Source organism: Heteronotia binoei, chromosome 18, assembly GCF_032191835.1.
Source record: "Heteronotia binoei isolate CCM8104 ecotype False Entrance Well chromosome 18, APGP_CSIRO_Hbin_v1, whole genome shotgun sequence".
NCBI classification, from domain to species: domain Eukaryota; kingdom Metazoa; phylum Chordata; class Lepidosauria; order Squamata; family Gekkonidae; genus Heteronotia; species Heteronotia binoei.
The window spans coordinates 21,349,369-21,373,887 of record NC_083240.1 but is presented as its reverse complement, the minus strand read 5'-3'; the positions used below and the strand labels follow the sequence as shown (position 1 = coordinate 21,373,887).

General features: G+C 51.7%; 1 protein-coding gene across 1 annotated transcript; it reads right to left on the bottom strand.

The window, feature by feature from the left end:
- Positions 1-8,247: 8,247 nt before the first annotated feature.
- HES2 (hes family bHLH transcription factor 2) lies at positions 8,248-13,571 on the bottom strand. The gene is made up of 4 exons (XM_060259044.1): positions 13,430-13,571; positions 13,217-13,312; positions 11,198-11,291; positions 8,248-9,479 (listed from the first exon to the last, which is right to left on the bottom strand). The coding sequence occupies exons 1-4, from the start codon at positions 13,526-13,528 to the stop codon at positions 9,196-9,198; spliced, it is 573 nt and encodes a 190-aa protein (XP_060115027.1). The 5' UTR covers positions 13,529-13,571; the 3' UTR covers positions 8,248-9,195.
- Positions 13,572-24,519: the final 10,948 nt, after the last annotated feature.

Here is a 24,519-nt window from a genome sequence, read left to right as displayed (position 1 = left end):
CCCCTGGTCCAGACTTCAATGGGCACAGCTGTGAATTTGCTTAGGAGTGCACCATTAAGGCCTTTGTAGATCATATCAACCCAGACCTGGATAGCCTAGGCTAGTCCAGTCTCATCAGATCCCAGAAGCTAAGCAGGGTTGTCCCTGTTCAGTATTGTAATGGGAGACCACCAAGGAATACCAGGGTTGTGACACGGAGGTAGGCAATGGCAAGCCGCCTCTGCATGTCTCTTGCCTTGAAAACTGAGGTTGCCATTGGTCAGATATGATCTGGGAGCAGAGAGAGAGAGAGAGAGATCACAGCAAGCGATTCTCAGACTTGGCTTTGGAGACCTGACCACCAGTTACTCCAAAGAGGCAAGTGGCTGTACTGGAACCTGACCAATCCTTCCCAGACTGTCCTGCATGGTGTATATTGCAGACAGCCATAGGTGGGGATCCTCAAGCCTACACCACTGGCGCCTGCCTCCTGTTTTCTGTGAAGCAGCGCCATAGTCGGCAAACCAAAATGCAGTGACTGAGTGCCCGGTGGTTCATCCCGCAGGCATTTGTCTAATCCTGTCTTGTCATTGTTCTCTTTCCCCGTCTGGGTCTGAACTGGCATTTTTCATTGTTTGGGCTTTAAATAATAAAGATGCTGTCGATCCGAGGGTGCGTCTGGCAGCGGCAGCAACTCTCCAGAGGACAGATAAGTGTCAGTTGTCAGGCAGCTGCTTCTGTATCTCACCCCTGCCTGCTGATCCTGCACTTTCACAGTGCCAGCAGGTGAAACGTACTTTTATGGCTTCTTGGCTTGGGCTCTCCTCCGGAAGGGACTGGGAGTGTTTGATTCCTTGTCAGAGAAGCTGGAACTTATGCAACCCCACAGAACAATCTTGGGCTAACGCCCGTCTGCACACTCATCATTTCACCTAAAATTGCCTGCAGTGACATGGGATGCCAGTATAAACCAATCACAGACCGGAATGTGCTTCATTGGGTGCATAGAGTGGGGTGCTCGCTGGGCACATGTTTCCATCGGAGGTTATTAAAAAAAAAGATCTACCAAGAGCAGGGCTGAAGGGCTGTGAAATGTAGGGAGAGCAGGGCTCAATGTAATTATGTCAAATTCAAAGGTAATCAAGAAAAGCATGGAACCCATTCATGAGAGAGGTAATTGGCAACCGCTCTGGTTTTGCTGGGCTGGTTACCATCCTTAATGACTGAGGAGTCCCATGTGTTGCTGACGCCAGCAATGACTGAGGTTTCTGGTAGTTTTGTCGGTCCAAATAACCCCTGGCAGAAAGTCACATTATACTCCGCCCCCCACCCCCGTCAAGTCACAGCTGACTTATGGTGACCTGGTCAGGTTTTCAAGGCAAGAGACATTCAGAGGTGGTTTTCCATTGCCTGCTTCTGTGTCACAGCCCTGGTATTCCTTGGAGGTCTCCCATCCAAATACTCACCGAGATCAAGCCCACTTCACTTCCATGATCTGATGAGATTGGGCTAGTACAAAATAGTGTGCAAACTCCTCTCACAAGAACCTGTGTGACTGAATTGCTTTACGCTTTGGACAGGCTCTCGGTTTAATCTCACCTCTCCTTGTAATATCTCCCCTTCCGCTGTCACCTTTCTGGTTGCCATTTTAAAAGCATTGGACCAACAGAGGTACACTTTGTTGCATCTGATGAAGTGAGCACTGACTCACCTGAAGCCGGTGCTGGAAGAAACGTCGGTAGTCCTTCAAATGCCGCTGGATGACTGTTCTGTCTAAAATCCAGCCATTTGGAAGAACTTGAAAGCTCTTACCCTATTCTATGCCATTTTAGTTCATTTCCCTGGAAAGGTGTGGCAGGACTGGGGTTTTGGTAATTCTAGAGAATCCCACATTTGAGCTGCAACTTGAACCCTCCGGAACAATCATCTCCCCTGCAAAATGCCTTTTAAGTGTGATCTCAGGCCACAGATAGGCCTTCTTCATTTTCGCCAACATAGTGCGCTTTTTTTTTTTTGTGCAGCATTCGGCTGTCTTTTGTCACTTCTGCAGCAATGGATGGAGTGCCTGATGACCTGGGTCTGATCTGCACCAGCCAGTTGCTTTTTGCAAAGCCCCAACTCGAAACACTCAGCTTCTGAGATGGCAGAGGCAATGGCTCAGTGGGTGAGCCTTTGCTTGGCATGCAGAAGGCCCCAATTTCAGTCCCCTGCATGCCCAGTTGATAGGACCAGACAGTAGGTGGTGATGTGAAAGACCTCTGCCTGAGACCCTGGACAGCCACGGCCAGTCTGAGTAGGCAAGGCTTTCCTTGATGGACCTGTGGCCTGATTCAGTATAAGACAGCTTCAAGGGCATGATCTGCACTCCTTTCTCTGCTTTTTGAGCCCTGTGTTTGGCACCTTGCCCCACAGAAGCTGACCTGACTGGAGTAATCAGGAGTCTTCTGGCACCTTTAAGACTATCCTGCATTTTATTTCAACCCAACTAGTGTTTCTCTTCAAGAGCCCCGTGGCACAGAGTGGTAAAGCCGCAGTACTGCAGTCAGAGCCCTCTGCTCACAACCTGAGTTCGATCCCGGCAGAAGCTGGGTTCAGGTAGCCGGCTCAAGGTTGACTCAGCCTTCCATTCTTCTGAGGTCGGTAAAATGAGTACCCAGCTTGCTGGGGGGAAAGTGTAGATGACTGGGGAAGGCAATGGCAAACCACCCCGTAAAAAGTCTGCCATGAAAATGCTGTGAAAGCAACATCACCCCAGAGTTGAAAATGACTGGTGCTTGCATAGGGGACTACCTTTACCTTTACCTTTTTAGTGTTTCTCTTCATACTTGATAGGACAAATGGATTGTAGTTCCTGTCGCTACTCCACCCACTCTATCTTCGATCCTCCAGCTCTGAGCACTCCCTCCTACTCTTCAGTCTTCCACAAAGAGGCACCTTTGGTCAGGTTAGTTTGATACTCTGGTTTTGCACAGGCTTTCTGCTTTGCGGTTCGACAGGGACAAATCGAGGGTCTTCTTCCATGTGTGTGAGCACATGCATGCATGCGCACACACTTTTGCTGTTAAATTTATGATTATTTTTTTCTTCATATCCTGTGGAGAAAAACATTTTCTCCTGGAGGGAGGCTGGCAAGCAGCAGGTTGGATTTAAATTTTTTTTTGTACTGGCTGGGAAGGAGGAAGTCCATCCATGGTTCTCCAGGTACACCTCTTCAGAAATACTAATAGGACTAGCTAGAGACAATGGAATGGCCAAACCCCTCCCTTTTTCCCTCCCCTCTTCTCCTAGTGAGGAACAGAGAGCTGGGAATGTCAGATCCTAGAGAGGCTGAGGAAGGGGCTCCCTGGAGACAACAGGAAAAGAAGCCTCGAGATAGGCTGACTGGGGTCAAGGAGGAGGAGACTCACTTTTTTTTGTTAAACTGCCTTGGAAGGGGAAGGTGGTCTCTCTTTTCCTTGGGATGCTTGGCTGAGGAGGACACTGTGCTCTGGTCTGCAGGCAGGGGACCACTGAACATGTGGCCAGCCTGGAAGAGCTGGGGCAAACTGTGAAGGCAATGGAGGATCTTTAGAGAACCGGGACACCTAAGATAAAGAGCCTACCCTGCTTTTAACATCTAGTCAGGGCATGTTTTAGAGAGAGGGACGGAGGATTTGCCTTGTACCAGTTTCTTTTGTCCTTCCTTGCTTCAGTCTGGCGTGGTGCTAAAAGTATGCTTGTACTCATTTGCTTTTTAATAAATGCTTTAAACTTTTGATTCTGGAAGTATTCCTCTGTGCCACATAGACCCCCATGATTTCAGGCATGCTATTTTAAAAGGAAGCCCCAGGAGGGGGGAAGGCAAGCAGTTGGCAATGGGCTATTCCCTCAGGGGCACACAAGGCATTAATCTGCCCTGTGGTAGCCAGGTGCTGGGTGAAGGAAGGATCAACGGCCTGGCCAACCTTGTCCTGACTTCATCTATAGACTTAGAAGGCAGGCTTAAGCCTTTATGTACTTTGCCCTACGCAAGAATGCTGAGGGCTTCAGAATCTGCTGCCCTTTCACCTCCTTCCTGGAATACACATTTGGGGTAACAAGCTAAGGTAAACATCGGTCTCATTATTCTGCACGTTGTTAGTCCATGATTGTGTACAGAGGAATGTATAAGAATAAAGCAACACAACCACTGTCTCAGAAGGACAGACAGACAGAGACAGACTGGTGCGATGAACATCAACTCTAAGTCATGTGACATTCCTACAGCTGGGCTAGCAGGAGGCACTGAGGCAAAGCCTTTGAGCTTGGAAAGGGAACTGGGGAGTCCCTACATTGACCAGATGGTGGGGGCAGCAACTGGAAAAGAGAAAGGAAAAACCCCTCCAGGGAGTTGGCAACCCCAGTCAGGGCAAGGCAGAAATGGGGCCTGCAGGCCAGAGCAGGCAATGTTCTGCCACATACCCAAATTTTTTGGGGGGAGGAAGGGCATCATTTTTTCAGGGTTAAAACTGAAGCACTGTTCAATCATGCTTTCAGAAAGTGTAAGAGGAGCATAAGAGTCCATGAGTGTGAGTCAGCCCATGTCTCCAATGGAAAGGATGCAAGTCCAGGGGTGGAGCTCAGGAAGTGGTGTAAGAGGCAGCCTCTCCTGCAGGCAGGCCACCCTGCCCCACCTCTGTCTTAGTTCAATTAACCTGAGGCAGTAACAATGGGACAGAATGACCAGTGCCAGAGGAGACCAACTGGGAGGTGGAAAAGCTAGCACAAAAACATACAGAGCCACAACAGGCAGCCTCCTGTGTGAACTCTTCGAGGGGCAGTTTGGTGTAGTAGTTAAAAGTGGCAGACTCTAATCTGGAGAACCAGGCTTGATTCCCTACTCCTCCTCCACATGCAGCTTCTGGGCGATCTTGGGTCAGTCACTGTTCTCTCAAAGTTCTCTCAGTCCCACCCACCTCACAGGGTGCCTGTTGAGGGGAGAGGAAGGAAAAGGAGATTGTAAGCCGCTCTGAGACTCCAAATGAAGGGTGGGGTATAAATATGATCTCCTCCTCCTCTTCTTGAAAATCTTTTGGCTCAATCCTATTGCAGCTTGCAGAGAATTGTATCTAACTTGGAATAAAATCAGGCTGTTTTTAGTACATTACTAACCCAGCCTTTCTCCATGGAGCTAAGGGCAATGTCTGTCAGTTTCCTTTCCTTCACGACAACCTTGCAAAGTGGGTCTGGCTGAGAGTGAGTGATTGACTGGCCCAGGTTCCCTCAGCAAGCTTCATGGTGTAATGGGGATGGGAACCTGGGTCTCCCAGAGCCTAGCCTGACACTTTAACCCCTAGACCAGGGATGTCAAACTCATTTGTAATGAGGGCCGGATCTGACATAAATGAGACCTTGTTGGGCCGTGTCGGGCTGGGCCATGTGTGTACCTATTTAAGATTAGGTAGCAGAGATATAATTTTTATAAAAAACACAAACACAAATATATTTTAAAAAAAACTTAGAACATGCTTAAAATGTTAGCACTCACTGGCCTTAAAGATGCTTTCTTTGTATTTCTCCCATGGGAACCAGGGAATTGGGCAAAGGAAGCTCAGGCTCTTTCCTCCCTTCCCCAAGAGATTGGGGAAGAGCCTCAGCCAATAGAATGAAGACAGGCTTGGCTCAGTAGCTCTGCTGTGTGATTGTGCAAGCCTTGCAAAGCAAGCTGTGATGCAGAAGGAAGCAAGAGAGAGAGAGAGAAGGAAGCAGATGACAGCTAGTTGTTCGGAGGCCTGATAAAAGCCCTCCAGGGGCCTGATTCGGACCCCAAACTGCATTTTTGACATCCCTGCCCTAGGCCAAATGGAAATGTGCCCTTCCCAGCCACCGTAGTCCCTTCCCACACAGGACCCTATCTCCCAGATCCTAGTCTAACAATTACTACCCCCAATGGAAACGGCCTGCTAGTCTTCCCTTCACAGCCACTGCAGTCCCTTCCCAAACAGGGACATGACCAGCAATTCATCTTAGATTTACAAGGCTGCCAGTCTGATAACAAGACCAGGCAAAGCTCTTTAAAAGAGCAAATGGAGAAGGAGCAAGTGCTCTTGCCAGGACACGTTGAGGCAACTTTCATACAACCTGGGTTGAATTCCAGCTTCCAAGCCCCAGAGGCAGACTGTGAAACTACTCTGCCTTTCTCATCTTTCTCCATGGGGGGGGGGGGGCATTGGTGCAAGGAGCGCTGATGCAAGGAGAGGCAGGCCAAAGAAGGCACGTGGCATCCATATAAGGAAAGGGAATGCTGAAGTCATGCGGTCTTGTCCTTCCTGCCTCTGCCCTTCTTGCCCTCCTTTTTGAGGTGACTGTAAATGACAGCAAAGAAAGGAGTGACCCACCTCACAGTATTGTCGTCAGGATGACTAAGCGAAACACTTTAATGGTGTGAGACTCTGTCATCCGTTCCCAGTCCCGGAAGCAAGATTTTAGCTACAGCTGCTGGTTTGGGCGACAGGTTGGCAAACGCATAGAGAATTGCTCAGTCGACAGTAACTGGAACTCTCATGTTTGAAGGCAGTCTCTCTGTAAGTACTAGTCCCTGGATATGAATAAGAGTGGGAAGACAGTGGTTCTCAAGCCCTGCTTCCTGTAGGGATAGGATACTGGGCTAGGCGCAACTTCGATAAGTCCCCAGCATGACCATTTTGATGTTCTTTCCCTCAGTGCTAAATATTATTACTCTGGTCCAGTTTACACTTCCTCCTTCCCTTCTCTTCGCAAAGTCTCAGCAAAGTTCTTACTGACTCCCCCCCTTCCATGCAGAACCTGGGATTCATTTAGTGGTTTGTTGGCATTTGGGGTTAATTATTAAAAAGACAAGTGGCTTTGGTTCCTGTTTCCCTGAAAACCACACCCTCTAACCTGTAATCTTAAATTTGGTCATGGCTGTGGGAGGAAAGCACTCTGCCTATGCACAGAGGCGTTCTCCATTGTGAGTGCTCCTGGCCCCAGGGCAGAGATTTAGCATTAACAGGATCCAGAATAGAGTTCATCGATGACCTGGGAGCTGAGAATGATCCTTCCCGCAATGAGCACCACTCTCTCATCACAGTATCCCTATGCTGAAGCTATTAGGGAAATTCCTCTTTACACCATGTGTACTGCAAAGATATGCCATGTTATTTGTAAAGCCTCTGCGTAAAGTGCCTTCAAGTTGCAGCTGACTTACAGCGACCCCAGCAAGGGGCTTTCAAGTCAAGTGAGGAGCAGAGGTGTTTGCCATTGTCTCGGCAAAATTCGCTTCAGAGTACTGCTTCTGCTTAGCATCTGAGATATGACAAGATGGGGCTTTACCACACCACCTTCCCTCCCTTTAAACCCTCTGGGAACAGACTCCGGGGCTTTTTTTGTAGCAGGAACTCCTTTGCATGTTAGGCTGCACGTCCGTGATGTAGTCAATCCTCCAAGAGCTTACAGGGCTCTTAGTACAGGGCCTACTGTAAGCTCTTGGAGGGTTGGCTACATCAGGGGTGTGTGGACTAATATGCAAAGGAGTTCCTGCTACAAAGAAAGCCCTGGCCATGGCAAGATTCCTAGGGAACAGCAACCAGTTTGTTGACAGACCGTAAATGTGGGTATCTCTAGGCACTGGGGGGGGGGGGCAGTGTGCTGTGGTGGTTAGAGGGATGGACCGGAATAGGGGAGCTCTGGATTCAAATTCCCACTCTGCTATTAAAGCTCCCTAGATGACTTTGGACAAAACATGCTCTTTCAGCCTACCTCATAGGGTTGTTGTGAGGATAAAATAAAGAAGAGAGAACTGAGGGTGCCATTTGAGGCTCTTTGGAGAAAAGATAGGATGAAAATGTGATAGAAAGAGGTCATATTATTTAGAACAACAGTCTATATGAAGATAAGAACAACCCTGCTGGACCAGACCTGTGGTCCATCTAGTCCGGTATCCTGTCTCACACAGTGGCCAACCAGTTCTTCTGGAGAGCCAACAACAGGGCACAGAAGCTGAGGCCTTCCCTAGGTGTTGTCTCCTGGTTCTGGGGTTCAGAGGTTTAGTGAATGAGGAAGTTTCCCTCAGTCACCATGACTAGTAGGCATTGCTAGACCTCTCCTTCACAAATCTATCTAATCCCCTTCATATAGATTTTATTTATATACTCATTCATTCATTCATTCATTCATTCATTCATTCGAATAAAGAGTACCCTGGAGACAAACGACAGTTAAAAATAGATGCAGGACCCTGCGTTAACACTAAGATACCCATGTTTCAGAAGTCTGATAGAAATGACACTGTTTTAACCAACCATTACAATGTTTATTATGTATCAAATATTTGAAAATATATTTATCTACAGGATTAAAGTGCTTTCCAGCCTTTGGCTCAAGCCAGGCTGAATTTGTGCAAGTCACAGACCGGATGAAAGAGAATTCACAACCCGTGGGGTTTACTGGCCACCAGTTCCTAGCCCCTGTGGCCAAAAACACACAGAGGGCGCATTCACACTACGCTAAATAATGCGTTTTGCAACTGGATTTTTACTGTGTAAGAATAGCCAAGTCCAGTTGTGAAACACACTATCTAGTGTAGTGTGAATGCACCCAGAGAGGAGAGGGACAGGATGGAGTGGGGATCTGGCTAAAGGAACAGGGACCAGAAAGTGCTCCAAATGCTGGAGACTGCCACAGTATAAATGAAGAGAGCAAGGCTTCCCTGACAGCTGAAGTACCCTTCCCCCCCTTAACTAAAACTCAAGGTCTCTTACAGCTAAAAGACTTGCTTGGAGAGCGTCTCCTCAGCAATGATTTCTGTCCCTCAAAGGAACCTACTCTGTGAGTTTCTGCACAAGTCATTGATCTTGGCATGCCTCCAGTGCAGAAGTAGGAAGCCCTAGAATGGTGCTCACACAGAGATAACCCCTGTCTACCCCCTTTCATAATTCTGCATGTCTCTGCATCTGGAGTGTCTGCATGTCTCTGCTTCAGGAGTGATTGAATATCCGATCACACCCTGCTGAAGGGTAGATAGGTGATCCTATCTTCAGTAGAAAAAGGAAAGGTCGGAGTGGTGACTCACACAGAGACACAGCAGGCAACCTCCTCTGTGGATGGGGACTTGGAGCTCATAGACGTTTTTCCACAAATGTGTTTCTCAAGGCATTAGCAGCATGGGGTGCCCCAGCAGTCAGTTTTGGGAATCAGGAGCAAGCTTTGCTTTAGAATTAGCTACAAGTCATTGTGGGCCTACCAGGGCCTCCAGAGGGCAGACTGCACCACAGCAGGCAAGTGCGGAGAGAAGGTTTCTTGGGCCCTTCTGTCTGGGCCGAGGGGCACGGCCAAGTGTTGTACTTGGGGCAAGTCTGTTGGGCTGTTACAGTCCCGGTTCCAGCGGTGTTCATTGCTAGCCTCTTGAAGATGCCTCAGGAGGCTGTTGCAGACATCTGGATTTAGGAGAGTGAACTTGGGCAGGAGGCTGGTGAGGCGGGACAAGCAGGCCTGGTAGCCTTCACAATAACCATCAGTGGAGGCTGTGGAAGAAAGATCTGGGTCAGCAATGAAGTTCTGGAAGCTTTGGGGCAAAGAAGTACCCTTCAGCTGAGGGACTGAGCCTTCCCACCCTCCACCAGCAGCCACAAATAACATGGAGCAGAGGCAGGAAAACACACCATCTAAAAACATTGGAACATGGTATTACATATTGTAGAAGGGGAGAAAAAACTCCAGACAGGGGCTGCCATTTGTGGCAACAGATCCGTATTACTTGTCATGTTCTGTAGTCAGTCTTTCTGCCTTGTGATTTTGTGATGTAAACACAAGCCCTACGCTAACTGGATTCTGGAATGTATGTTTGTTTTCAGATCTTCTGCCTCTTTCATCTGCTTTCATAAGCAATACACCTTCAAACTAAAGCTGTTCTTATGAAAATAGAAATGCCCGTGGGTTATGTATTTTCTATTGGTGAATCACTTGTCAAATGAATGGGTTAAACTGGGCTCCCCTAAATCCATTTCTGTGAAAATAAGAGTAAGATCCAAGTGAATCTCAAATCATATCATGCACTTGACGATGTATATCCCCTTTCTTTCCCTCTGTTGTCTTAGACTTTCCCCCTTTTAAATAAACTAATGTTCTGCAACATTGCCAAGTACCAGGATGTTACCATTGTCCCTTAAATAATAATAATTTAAAAAGTCTCAGGCAAGCAGGGATAGTGTTAGAAAAGCCATCTAACCCTTCTTGTCAATGGCCCCAATTCTGCTGAGGGAAAGACACACATGAAGCTGCCCTATATTGAATCAAACCCTCTGTTGCCCAGATCAGAATTGCTTATTGTTAGATACTGGGATATTAGCAGAGTTAAAACAAGAGCCATACCCTGTGTTTTTAATCAAACTCTGCTAGTATCCCAATATCTAACAGGTTATGGGCCCAGCATGCTTCTGCTATGGTTATTCAGGCCAGCAGTGTCTCTCCATGCTCTCAGGTGAAAGACTTTCACACTATCCAACCCTGTTCACTGGAGATGGTGGGGACTGAGCCTGGGACCTTCTGCATGCAGGGTAGTTGCTGTGGCACTGAGCCACAGCCCTTCCCAGGGACCAAGCCTTGGAATGCAGCTGCTTTTTGACTGCAACAGGGCATTTTGTCCACCTAGCACCACAGTGTCTGTTCTAACTCAAAGCAACTCTCCATCTCAAGAGGAAGCAGTTCCTAGACTGGAACTTCCCATGTCTGCATCTCTACTGAGCGATGGGTTTCTCCTGCTAGAGCTCCATTCCTAGGACCCACTTGTCCAGTCTTGCCTCTGAAACTTCACACATGCACGTCTGTCACACAATAACAACAGCATGGTGGCTCCTAGCATGCATGAACCAGCTAGCCCTGTGATGCAGGTGGGACTTCCCAATTACTGCAGGCATTGTGCTGTTCAGTGAAGTCCATTCACACATGCAACTGCCCTGACATCAAAGGATGTCTAATAGGGTTGCCAGTCTCAGGGGTGGTGACTGAAGATCTCCTGGGATTACAACTGGTCTCATGGTGATGGAGACCAGTTCCCCTGGAGAAAATGGCCTCTAAGGCATTATACCCCACTGAAGCCCCTTCCCAAGCCCCACCCCCCTCAGGCTCCATCCCCAGAATCTCTGGGTATTTCCCAGCCCCAGGCTGCCAATCGTAATGTATAATAAAGAGCGCCCTCAAAAACAAGCCATGTACAGGAATGTGTGAATGACATTTCACCCACCAGGAATGGAGGCACGCCAATCAGGAAGTTCTTTGAGGAACTGCACGGTCATCTCTAATATATCAGCCTTCTCTAACTTGGAATAGCGAGAACTCTGGAAAAGAAAAGAGGCAGAGGTTGTTAGGTTTGTTTTACAAAGGGAAGACAAGTACATAGAACTCTGTTAAAAACATCTAGGTTTAAATCTAGAAGGAAAATTTATAAATTTCAGACGTTTTATTAGGACTCCCCAAACATCACAGGGAAATAAGCAAGCTTTTGAGTTCCTCAGAACTCTTTATCAAGTAGGGCATGCAGGACGAAAGAGCGGGGGAGAATGAATTAGATTAGATGGTGCAGGAGGCAAAACCAGTTCCAAGAAGGCTATGGGAAAAGTGGGGTAAGTCAGGACTGAATCTACATGTCTTCTGGGGGGGGGAATTAAAAAATGACGCCCCCTTTGGGCCATTCTATCTTCCCATAGAATACAATGGACTCCATACCCAATTTGCCGCCCCCCCCCTCCGTCGGCATCCCCTGCTGCCCCCACTAGATCTGGCCCTGGGGTAAGCGGGATTCCTTTTGAAAACAGAAACCCTAGATATAATTCAGATCTCTCTCAGGCTCTAATCTGAACCCCTAGCTTCCTTGGAAGGCAGAGGACGAAAAGAAAGAAAAACAAAATAGCCTATTAGCAATGATTTCCCACCCACCCCCGTTTAAAAATAATTGGATCTCTGGCCAGATGAAGAGCTCTGAAGAGCTCAACAGCTTGCACGTTGTTTGGTGATCTTTCAGTGGAGCCCAACGAAAGTCATGGCAATATTCAACGGCTGCGTTCGGATGTTTGACCAATGGACCAACATCCTTTAATTTAAAAGGGTCATTTAACAGGAGCAGGACAAATGAGGTCCCCGGGAAACCCTGGAAGAGGGTAGAAGGCTAGACAGAGGGCCGGAGAGGGAGGGAGGGAGACAGAGAGAGAGAGAGAGAGAGCGTCCAGCCCTTTAGAGGGCAGAGGGGTCTTGGCGAGTTCAGAGAGTGGGGGCAGCTTGAGAACGGCAGCGACGCCGTCGAGGTTCGCCTGCACTGCAAGTCAAAAAGTAGGCGACTGCGTAAGTCCAGCCGTGGAAAGGCGGGTCTGTGGAGCTGCGTCGGGAGTCGAGATGGCAACAGGCGGCGGGGAAGGAGCGCCGGGACAGAGGAACCGTCTGCCAGGCAAGCCCCAGGCTTGCAAAGCTCGGGAAAAGCAGGGAGGCGCCTGGAGCCGCGCACATGTGAAGGTTTGTGGGAGGAAGATCGGGGTGGGGGGGGAGGGGCGGCACCGCGGGGTCGCGTTGCCAGAGTCTTGGGAGCGCGGAGCTGCGCGAGTCGCCTTTGGGAGAAGAATCCCCAGCGCCAGAGCCGCCGCGCCAGCTGCTCCTTGGGGGTGAGAAAGGCCAAGGAAGCGCTTCGCCCAGTACGGAGGAGAGCGACGGCCACAACCTCCAATTCATGCACGGAGGGCTCGATCTTTCTACCACAGCAGTGGAAAGAAGCATCCCCGGACAGCAGCAGTGCATCTGAATGACCCAAGTGCTCGGGAGCTTCCAGGGAGGAACCGGCAGGGGTGGCCAAACTTGCTCAGCATAAGCGCCACATACAAAAACGCGCTATGTTTCGAGAGCCGCGAGACATGAACATGGGATGTTTGAGAGAGGGTGAGAAGGAAGGAAGGAAATAAATAGGTGGGGGGAGGGGAAAGGGGGAGAGAGGTGGGAAGGAAGCCACTTTAACTTTAAATGCCTTCTCCGAGCCGCTGGCTGGCTTGTCTTGGAGACGCGATTGAAAGAGACAAACGTCTTCTCCAAGCTGGCCGGGGGCTGCGGGGGCCCTACGATATGTGTGAAAGAGCCACCGTTTGGCCGCCCCTGCATTCTATAGCCCCTCGGTTGGTTTGTCTGGCCGAGCCTGCCCGCGGCTGAGTTCTCCTGCCGCCGGGAACACGGCGGAGCGGTCTGCCAAGGCCTCTCCCGGGTCTGCGCCCTGCCCCTGACTTACGTCTTTGCCGATGAGCGGCAGGATGAGGGTCTTCAGCTGGTTCAGGCTGTCGTTGATGCGCGCCCGACGGCGCTTCTCCATCAGTGGCTTGAGGCTCTGCGGGCATAAAGCAGTCCCGGGTTAGTCCGACGGGGAGGGGACGAGAGGGACAAGGAGCGGGAAAGGGAGGCCGCTCGGGGAAGGGGACGCGACCGGCGCCCTTCTGGCTCTCACCTTGCGCAGCGCCGGGGCTTCCCCGGGTCTCTTGGCAGCTCCCATCTTGGGCTGGTAACAAGTCCGCGCGGGTTCCACCACTGCGCTGAGCGGAGACATGGAGCGGAAAGGGAGCCGGCGCCCAGACCGAGAGAGAGGAGGCGACTCGGCCTTCCCCGCCCGCCAGGGCTGCTTTTATACGCAGCCGCGGGTCCGCCCCGTCTAGCCCCGCCTCCCCAGCCGCTGGGTTTAGACACCGCGTCGCGGGGGGACGCCCCGGCACCGCAGCCGAGCCCCGGCCCATCTGTTCCCGCGTGGTAGGCTCAGCTGCCTCCCTCCCTCCCTCCGTCTTTTTGGACTCCCCGCCCCCCAAGTCGGTCCCAGGGAGGTTTAAGGTCGCCCCCCCCCCTTTTGAATCTGGACATGCTCAAGGCGCAGCTGGGACGCGGAGGAGGAGGAGGAGGAGGAGGAGGAAGGACGCATATGAGGATGCAGCCAGTACAGTCGCGAACACCCGAACTGCGGTTTGGCTTTCACTTCCTCAGGACCCACTTTTTACTTTTCCCCATAGGAGGGAATGGCACCGCTATTCGCTTCTGGGGAGCCTTCCCCCCTCGCCCCCTGCCCGCCAACAGCCTGCCTGATCGCATCTCCCTTGTTTGTTGGACAGGCCAGAGTGTGTCCCAGCGGCAGAAAGAACTGACCCGCGTATCTCTGGACCTAATGAGTATTAGAACAAGCCATTTCGTTGGGGGGGGTTTTGGGGGGGCACAATACCCCGAATTCCCTCCCCACCTCTGGATTTTACTCCCGTGTCCCGCCGGATTTTATTCCCAGGGCATGTGAAATCAGAAACCTAACCAATTACATAAGAACATAAGAGAAGTCATGTTGGATCAGGCCAATGGCCCATCCAGTCCAACACTCTTGTGTCACACAGTGGCTAAATACACACACACACACACACACTGTGGCTAATAGCCACTGATGGACCTCTGCTCCATATTTTTATCCAACCCCCTCTTGAAGCTGGCTATGCTTGTAGCCGCCGCCACCTCCTGTGGCAGTGAATTCCACATGTTAATCACCCTTTGGGTGAAGAAGTACTTCCTTTTATCCGTTTTAACCCGACTGCTCAGCAATTTCATCGAATGCCCACGAGTTCTTGTATTGTGAGAAAGGGAGAAAAGTACTTCTTTCTCTACTTTCTCCATCCCATGCATAATCTTGTAAACCTCTATCATGTCACCCCGCAGTCGACGTTTCTCCAAGCTAAAGAGCCCCAAGCGTTTTAACCTTTCTTCATAGGGAAAGTGTTCCAACCCTTTAATCATTCTAGTTGCCCCTTTCTGGACTTTTTCCAATTCGAAATGCACTCCCTCTGCCCTCACGTTTTGGGAGGCGTCACTTGTGAATGGCCTTCCAAAGGACGGAAGAACAAACCCCTTCCCTCTCCCTCCCCACCTCCAGTGTCAAATCCAGCGCAGAGAGCCTTGGGGGAAAGAAGGCGTGTCGCATCTTCCAAGAGTGCCAGTGGAGCAGGCGGGCAGCCAGCTTTGACACGTGCTTACTCAGAACTAAACCGCAGGGACGTCGACCACGCTTACTCGAGAACAGGCTGTGCTGCTCAACCCCAGCCGCAGTGACTGGGAAAGTCCTCCTGTATGCTGTGGGTGGACCCCGCTCACCAGGAAGCGCCCAGAGGATCGCAGCCATGAGACCACGCATGCGAGCTGGGGGAATGTGTAAGACTGGGAGCGATATTGCGTCGTCGTCCCCACACACAGGAGTGATTGTAGGAAAGACAAAACTGTCTTTCAAAAATAGGAGGAGTACCGGGGGCGGGTGTCTTTCTGAGAGTCCCCACTCCTCCCCCAGCAAACCAATAAGTCTCAAAGCAGTATTTAAATGGAGGGAAGGGAACTGGTTTGGTTCCCCAACTGGGAGAGAAGCGGGGTATAAATGTATTTAACAGAAATGAAATAAAAATAAAGGAATGCTCAGATTTGCGTTGCGATCTCTGCTTCCGCTTCGAGTCTCAGCGCGAAAGGAAAAACACAAATTAAGTAAATAACTAGATTAACAATATCCCAGCCCAGCCCCGCCTCCTGCCCCAGGAGAAGAGCTTTCTCCCGCTGCTGGGTCGAAGCTGCCTGCCTAGACTCGCTTCGGGCGCTCTCCAGGGTGCTGAAGCGGCGCGTGTCCCCAGCCAGTTGCAAAAGGGGACCCCGCTTGCCGCCTCTGCCTCCTTCTAACCGACCGGGGAGGGGGGGGGGCTGGCTTTCCTCTGTCCTGCCCATCTCGGGCTTGGTCCGAAGGGATTATGGCGTTTAAGATGCAGCGGCGTCCTTGACCCACCTGGGAGTGGATTGGACCCACTCCATCTGCAGTCCGCCCCCACCCCACCATCAGCTGGGCTCCAGTTTATTCTGTGACCCCCATAGCTTCACCCATTCCTCCGACGCAGAGAGTTAGGATTTCTGCCCTTTATTTTTACAGATGGGCGGCACAAAACCCACCCCCACCCCAAGCTCCTGGGTTGGGGGTGGGGGGATTATGTAGCTCTGAGCCCCTGAGAGCTCGCTGCTTCCCAAGCCGAGGGGGTGCGTGGGGGCTTAATAGGAACCCACCACCCCTCCCAACAATCCCCCCCCAACACTGCCCCCCCCCCGTTGATCTGGGCTTCGGTATCCTGATTTAGTTGGAAAAGGGAGGACTAAGCGGCGTCTATGACTCTAAGGGAAGGGGGGTGTCATTCAGTCTACTGTTTCTGTCCCTTCCCGAAGGGGATTCGAAAAAATTAAACCACTGGCGCGCTTTGGAGAACTGAAGTGTGTCTGTCGATGGTTAGTGGTCCCAGCTAAAGGGTATTGGGGGGGGGGGCGGTGTCTCGGCAGAAAGCAGTGCGAAAGAAAAGGAGAAGGGGAGATGCAGAGACGAAAGATGGGAAGGGATCCCGGAGCCCGTGGAAGAGGAAGCCACAAGCTGTAGGTCTCCAACCTTCCAAGAAACGCCAGAGCAGACCAGGTGAGTTCTTTCGCGGGGTGCCTAGGCAGAGAGGAGAGCGAGAGACAGGAGGAGGACAAAGGAAAGAATGAACCAATGGAGAAGTCTGGGGAAAAGCCAAGAAAATTTGGGGAAACACTTGGTTCCCCCCTTCCCCCACATACATTTAGCTTTTAAATGACAATTTGCAGGAAAAGTTTCTTCTCTGAAATTATATTTTCTCTGCCCTTCTACTGTCGCCTTGAAACTCTTTCCTCTAGAGCTTTTAGCCCAGCCCACAGAAAGCCCTGATTGTATCTCCTTGCAGATGCCGCCTCGGAGACTATTCGGAGGGGAAGAGCGCCGGTTTCTCTGCCATTTTCTCGCTCCAGGAAGCCACATCAAGGGAAAACGTAAGGACACACACACACACACACACACATCCCGGCGCTTTGTTTTGTTTGTTTGCAGTGGAGAAGAAGCAGGGGCTAGCTTTTTTCAGGCAAGAAAAAGGCATCTGGGGGGGGGGGGAGTAAAAAGCCCACCCCCTCCAAGCTATTCTGTTCTTGCAAAAAAAAAAAAGTAGAAAGTCGTTTAAACGATCTGAGAAGAATCTCCAATATGTAGTCAAATCGCCCAATGTTCCAGGGTCTTTGCGTCTTTGCTCATGAGTAGAATAATAGAATCAGAGAGTTGGAAGGGACTTCCAGGGTCACCTAGTCCACCCCCCTGCACAATGCAGGAAACTCACAAACACCTCCCCTAAATTCACAGGACATTCATTGCTGTCAGATGGCCATCTAGCCTCTGTTTAAAAACCTCTAAGGAAGGAGAGCCCACCACCTCCCGAGAAACTTGTGCACCTGGCCCTTTAAGACTGGGAAGCGACTGGAAACCAGGTTTTCTCCATGCCGTCTTCGTTTCCGTTACCTCCCGCTCCTTTTCTGTCCAGTTCCCGCGCCCAGAAAAAAGGAAAAACGCATCCCTTAGTTCATCCTGCATTATCAGGGCTGCAAATCACGTTGCATCTACATGGATGCGCATTTAGTCCCCCACGACCTCCTGGCCGCACTACATATTAGCTGGGCGCCAGGAAAGGACCTAGAACAAATCCCGAAGGAACTCATTGGGTGCATTTATTTATTCATGTCTCGCTTCCCTCCCCATTTCGCGGCCTTTGGAGCACCCTTCTGCTCGTCTCCATTTTAATCCTCGCAGCGACAGCCCTGTGAAGTAGCCCAGGCTGAGCTTCGGCCACCCAGTGAGCTTCTATGGCAGAACTGGGGATTCGAACCCGCCACTCTATTCACTACACCACACTGGTTCTCGGGCCAACTTGCGCGCAAAGGGTGTCGCTGTCTAGGGCGTCCAGTGGGCCAGACTGGTGGATCGGTTCCAGTCTGGACTAGGAAACAGTCTCCCGTCCCGCCCGCTCCCACCACCACCCCTCCCCCAGCTCAATGCGCTGCTTGTTTTTAAGCCGGAAAAGACTGTCCCTGGGACGCCTGGCAGCCGCAGTGTAGATCTATAGCGGAGGCACTTCCCCACCTCGCCTTGGACAGCCTGCACCCGGGCGTCCTCTGCACGCGCCAAGGACCGGGGTGGGGGGAAAGGCTGCGCGTGCCTCGGCAGGAGAGAGGGCTGGGGAGCGGCACACGCCGCCCTTCCCCGCCCCACCGCCCGGCACGCGCCAGAGGCAAAGGGGGCCAGCGGGCTGCGCTTCCCGGAGCTTCGCGGCGCAAGGGGAAATGACCGCTGGAGTGCGGTGGGGGGCTCTGGCAGCCGCCGCAAAGCGCAGGATGTTTCCCGATTCCCTCTAGCGGTATTCCTTCGTCTTTCCTCGCATCGCTAGAAGCTCTTGGCAATATAAGACTGATCAGTGGAAAAGTTCTGTCCAGCTATTCCTATAGCCCCTATTTGCAAAGTTGCTAGGCTCTTGGGAGGTAGCATGGAGTGCCTGTAGAAACAGACGTGGTGGGGAGGGGGAGAGAGACAGAGAGACAGAGGCAGAGGGAGACTTCTGAAGGAAAGCCTCAGCCATAAGAGAAAAATAGGGGTTTTCTCTGGTGCGCGATTCACCCCCAAGCTATTTCGGTGAATCTATCTCTCTAGTCTACTTTACCTCCTCCCCCTTCCTCCAAAGGGTTCAGAAGGTCCTGCACCCTTCTCTCTCCCTTCTTTTGTTTCGTCCTCACAGCAACCTTGTGATGTAGGCTAGGCCCAGAAAGGGCGACTGGCGCAAAGCCCTCCGGCGAGTCTCATAGATGGCTGAGGGCGAATCGGATCTCCCCCAGCCTTCAGCAACTGGACCCTCAGTCACCACCACACCGCACTGTCGCTCCTCTGAAAGCCACATCTCTGCCTGGATGCTGACTGTGAGAGGTTTCGCACGACAGGATCCGGAGAGGGCGGTCTCTTTAGCCCCAGGCAGGTGCTGAGTTCCTGGCAAGCCCAGTTCCCGAAAAGGCCGCCAGCTTGAGAGCCAGTTCCAGGAAAACGCCGCTTCCAGAGTGCTGCGCCTGCCTCCTTAGCATGTCAATCAAAACAGGTGCCGGGGCCCAGATCGTCTTAAGAGTAGCATAGACCGTGAATCTCTTCGCAAGGGATGGGGAGTTAAAACCGTGATGTTCCCAAAATATTCTACGTGTGCTCAGAGGCCCTTTCTTTTTGATCATGGCACTGAAAAAAGGTTCGGGGGCTAAGCGCCGGGGTTTAAGTGGAGATCCCTGCTGAACTAGCGGGGTACCTCCGGAAACTCACCAAGCTGCCACCATGCCATTGTTGCTTCCTAGAAGTTGATGTTCCCACCCAGATACACTGCCTCTGACCATGGCGGCTCCATCTGCCGCGACTAATAGCCGTTGACAGATCTCTCTGGCTTTCTCTAATCCCTTTAAACGCTACCGATGCTACTTTGCCAACAATACATCTCCTTGCCCCCCTCCCCAACCCCTTTTTTGTCTGGTTTATTCTGAGCTTCCCCCCCCCTTTCACTCCTCCCCTCCTCTGCGTCGCTTCTGCCCCCCTCCCCTCCCAACGGCATCTTTTGGCCCCCAGCGCCCCCAAGCCACGCGCTGCCTCCCCTTGGGGGGTGGGGGTGGGAGGGCAGAGGTGTCTGAGCCTTTGGGGGGAGGGGGGAGAAAGGGGCGGGAGTCCTTTTTGGACGCTCTCCAGGGTGCTGAAGGCCACTGTTCGACCATGCCAGTTCCCCTCCCCCCCACACACACAGGGTGGTTTAAGGGGTGGAGGGGGATCTGGCGTCTCCTCCCCCCCCTCCATGAGATTGAACAGTTTGAGCCGTTGATCGCGTCCCTGGCCCATCTGGGAGCGGATCGGACCTTGTGTCTTCTCCCGCCCCCCCCCTCCCCGCATGTCTGGATCCAGCTTTGTCCGGCAGCTTCTCTGGCGCCCCGACTACATTTAGATTTGACGTCCCTCCCATAAAAGCCTAGAGGCCCCCCTCCCTCCAAGTCGTTGCCTTGCCCGCCCCCCGCCAGGTTCAGTAGCTTCTCAAGCAGAGGGGGAGGGGGGGCAAGAGGCAAAGATAAGAGCCGGCGAAGGCTCCCTGGAGAGGGGCGGGGGGGGGGGCAAGCGATGTCTCTGTCTCCAGGTCCTTTCTACATATTCTGCAGAGCTGGCCCCAAGGACGGTTGTATCACTCTCTCTCTGTGTCTCTCTCTCTGAGTGTCTCTTTCTGTCTCTCTGTGTCTCTGTCTCTTTCTCTCTGTGTGTGTCTGTGTCCCTGTCTTTCTCTCTGTGTGTCTCTTTCTGTCTCTCTGTGTCTCTGTCTCTCGCTGTCTGTCTCTGTTTCTCTCTCTCTGTGTCTGTCTCTTTCTCTCTTTGTGTGTCTCTTTTTGTCTCTCTGTGTCTCTGTCTCTCTCTGCGTCTCTTTATCTCTCTGTCTGTCTCTGTCTTGCTCTCTGTCTCTCTCACACATACCCGCACCCAGAGGTCTCTGTAGCCCTACCACCCACTCCACCTCGACGTCCATGCAGCCGCACGCTCACGTCTGCGCCCAGCAGAGAGACTGGACGGGGCACCCTCCCTCCCCGCCCCCCCGCAACGGCGTCCTCCCTTCCACTCACTTGTCCCCTTTCCTTAGACCCCTGCCTGGTCCCCTCCAGGGGAGATCAGCCCTGCCCGCAAGCCCAGGAGAGGCCGCGAAGAAGAGGCCAGCGGCTCGCCTCCCTCCCGGGCAATGGGAAAGGAGCGCCAGAAGGGCCGGCACGCGCCCAGCGGCCTCGGGGACTCCTCCGCCCGGCCCCAGCCCTCCGCCTCCGTCCGCGGCACGTGCCAGAGAAAAGGAGGCTCCAGTTTCTCCCCCGCGCCAGCTGGCTGGACCGGCGCCTGGGTGAGTAGCGAAGACGGGTTGGAGAGCCCATTCCACCCGCGGAGCACATCCCCGGCGCCTTCTCCGGCTATTTCGCCAGCTCTCCTCAGGATCCTATTCAGGCCTCTCCCGTGGGGCTTACTGCTCCCACCAAAGCGTTTGCAGGATTGCATGGCACCACCAGCCTTGGGCGGCGCCTGAGAAGCCCGAGGGCGCGCTGCGCTCCTCAAACAGAGGGACTCTCTCGAAGCCCGCAAAGGGTCGAGTAGGGCGTGACTCTATTCAGGACTGCAGTCAGGAAACGCACCCAAAGCTGCTGCTGTCCCCAGGATGTTCTCCTGTTCAGGTCTAGCTGGGAGGAAGCCCCGCTCAAGCGTAACTGGCTTTAAATCGGTGGAGACGCCCACGGGATAGCGCTTCAGGTTTCTTGGTCTTTCAGATGCCGCAGGACCCTTTTTTTTTTTTTGCGGGGGGGGGGATGGCTGCAACAGACTAAGGCAGGGGTTCCCAACGAGGTGCCCTCGGGGTGCCATGGCGCCTGCCAGCACCCTTTCCCGGCGGCCATAGCCAAGTGTATCCCGAAAGTGAGCTTCCAGCGCCGGGTGTCCCAACCCCAAAACATCCACTCCGCTGTAGGCTGACAATGCCCGGGCGTGTTTGGGGTGTGGGGGGGTGCCCATTTCCCTTCCCTCTCCTCTCTGGATGTTTCCAGGCCTGCTTTACCAGGACCCTACGCGGGTCGGTTGGTTTCATGGGACCCCCTCGCCCAAGGAAATGGCACCAGCCGAAGCTGGGCATGCGCCTCCGCTGGCACTTGTCCAAGTCGCCTCTTCCCCCAGCCAGGGAGAGAGGAAGGGGTGGGGCCCCGCAACGAGCAGCGCCTCACCATTTGGAAGGGAGGGCGAGAAGAGCCCCGCGGCGCAGTGTGGTAAGCTGCAGCACCTGCAAGTCCAACTGTCCAAGGTCTGCTCACCACCTGAGTTCGATCCCAGCAGAAGCTTGGGTTTTTAGGTTGCGGGATCAAGGTTGACTCAGCCTTCCATCCTTCCGGGGTCGGTATAATCAAATGAGTACCCAGCTTTGCTGGGATGTAAAGTGTAGAGGACTGGGGAAGGCAATGGCAACCCCCCACCCCCCCGCCAGAAGGTCTGCCAAGAAAACGTCGTAATGTGACGTCACTCCATGGGTAGGTCACCACGGGGTGCTTGCGCAGAGGACTACTTTTACCTTTTTACACACAGGGATATTACTCAGCTTTCCCTGCTTCTTAAAAGGTAAAGGAAGTCCACTATGGATGTTGTTAGCCGCCCTGAGCCTGCTTTGGCGGGGGAGGGCGGATATAAATAAAATGTTACTTACTTACTATGCAAGCACCGACTCTGGGGTGACGTCGCATCAAGACGTTTTCACAGCAGACTTTTTTTTACGGGGTGGTTTGCCATTGCCTTCCCCAGTCATCTACACTTTCCCCCCAGCAAGCTGGGTACTCATTTGACCGACCTCGGAAGGATGGAAGACTATTAGGGTTTACAGATACTTTAGCAGAGTTGTGTGGAGAGAACCACAAATAAACAAGCCAGGCACACGTTTTAGCTTAAGAATAAAGTAGTTTACTTTTACTATGAGGAAAGGTAGACTGGGATTACTAGAAAACAAAAGGATTCATTATCCTATCTAGACTACATCTCGACTCTCTGGAGTCCAAACTCTAACTGCAGGGAGATCTGAGGGCTTTACACAAAGGGCAATAAAAACTGACCAAATGGTTTCCCCCAGACCACCTCCCAGATATATGGATTAGCCTATTAGGGCTTTCCTTCAATGGTCACTATACATATTGACACCCAGCCTGAGCGGGAAGTACGTGCACACATTCTCATTGGCTATACCTCTCACTGGCTAAGCATCAGCATGCATATACATTCATTTAATTAACTCATGACAACAGGAAGTGAAATTGCATCAGAAAACCCAACAGAGTCAACCTCGAGCCGGCTACTTGAACCCAGCTTCTGCAGGGATCAAACTCAGGTCGTGAGCAGAGGGCTCCGACTGCAGTACTGCAGCTTTACCACCCTGCGCCTGCCTCCCCACTGGGGATCGTAGAAGCGTCTTACAGCATTCTCCTCTCCCCCAGTTTATCCTCACAACAACGCTGTGAGGGTTGGAGAAAAGAGCGCGAGTCCAGTGGCACCACGACGACTAAGAAACTTTTTCTGGGGGGGGGGGGAGGAATGAGCTTTCCTGAACCCCTTCCCCTCTTCTGTGAGGTCACAGGCAAAAAATAGGTGGCCTGGCCCGCGGTCACCCAGTGAGTTTCCAACCCAGGTCTTTCCAGATACTAGTCCAGCACTCTTCTCTGCTACACCACACTGGGTGTGCAGAGACAGCAGAGCACTTTTTAAGGGTGAGGGAGAGGTGTCAAAGGGAAATCCTGGGCAGCTGAAAAGTTATGCAGAAATAAATCCCCACCTTCTGGGGAGAAAGTGGCTGCCGCCATATAGCAGAATCTCTGAGCCGAATCTGCTGCGGCCCTCCCCTAGCCTGCCAAAGATCTGGAACTCACAATGTGGTCCATTCCTCGGGTATTCCTCCGTTCTTTCCTCGCGGAGCTCTTGCTTCACACCCTCACCTCTCCAACAGCAGCAGATTTGGGGGCGGGGTGGGCTCTTCCACACATAAGTCTCTTGCTTGCCAGAGTTTCCAGGGCTCCCCAGAAACCAGGAAGATATTTCTAGGATGATTGCACGTGGGGACTAGCAGACAGGGGTTTCTGCAGCCGCCAGCTCACGTTGGGAGCCCTTCCCTCCCTATTTCTCCCATTCCCCCTCCTTCCCAGAATGGGTGGACTTTGGGCTAGGTTTTAATCCACGCTGGCAGCGGTGGGGGGAGGGAGACTGGGGGGTGCTAAGAGGAAAACACCCTATAACGTTATAACCCTATAGCAACTTAACAGTGTAAGCAACTTGTAAATAACTGTAGGGAAATACATGTTAAATGCAGAGTCTAGGAATAGTAATAATTGGAGTCAAGGCTTAAGCTTATCAAAAGAAATAAAGTTTACTAGAAAACATCAGGATAGGGTACTTGGGATAAAACAGAAAAACAATTTTGCATACCAGCTAGTCTAACTATGTCTGTCCTACATGGCTACATCCTTTGTGAGACTGTTCTTCTCCCCAAAAAGCATTTCGCCAGGAAGAAGAGCAATTCAGCTTGCATACAAGATCAAAGCATTTCACACCTAACATCCTTTCTGACCAATGTTGTGTCACACAGTGGCCAAATATATATATATATATATATATATATATATATATATATTTGTACAATGAAAGCCTACTGCTTGTGTAAGAAAGCCAGAAGAAGAGGAAGAAGAAGAAAAGGAAGAAGAAGAGGAGGAGGGAACCACCGCCTTTGATACATGTGTTATTTGTTTTGTTGCATTTTATGGTTTTAGCTTGTAGTGATCCGCCTTGAGCCTGCTTGCGGGAAAGGGCGGAATACAAATTAACAGAAATAAATAAAAAAGAAAGGAAGTAGAGGAGGTGGAGGAGGAGGAAGAGGAGGAAGAAGAAGAAACACCATTGACCGTTCAAATATCTGACTGTGACAATTCATGATTACAGTGTCTTTACAGTGCCTGTGACAATTCATCCTTTACAGTGCCAGTAGAGGGGTGACTTTGTATGGGTTCGTTTCTTCTGCAGGAGAGACTGTTTCGTCTGTTGCCCAATAAGCAGTAAGATTACGACTCAACAGGATAACGGTTTGTTTGCTCTTTTCAGAATTCAGG

Excerpts from the sequence above, each read along its gene's own strand:
- HES2 (XM_060259044.1), bottom strand. The coding sequence starts at position 13,528 with ATGTCTCCGCTCAGCGCAGTGGTGGAACCCGCGCGGACTTGTTACCAG. Across the intron at positions 11,292-13,216 it reads TGCCGCTCATCGGCAAAGAC|AGTTCTCGCTATTCCAAGTT; the intron begins GTAAGTCAGGGG and ends TTTCTTTTCCAG. Across the intron at positions 9,480-11,197 it reads TTGGCGTGCCTCCATTCCTG|CCTCCACTGATGGTTATTGT; the intron begins GTGGGTGAAATG and ends TTTCTTCCACAG.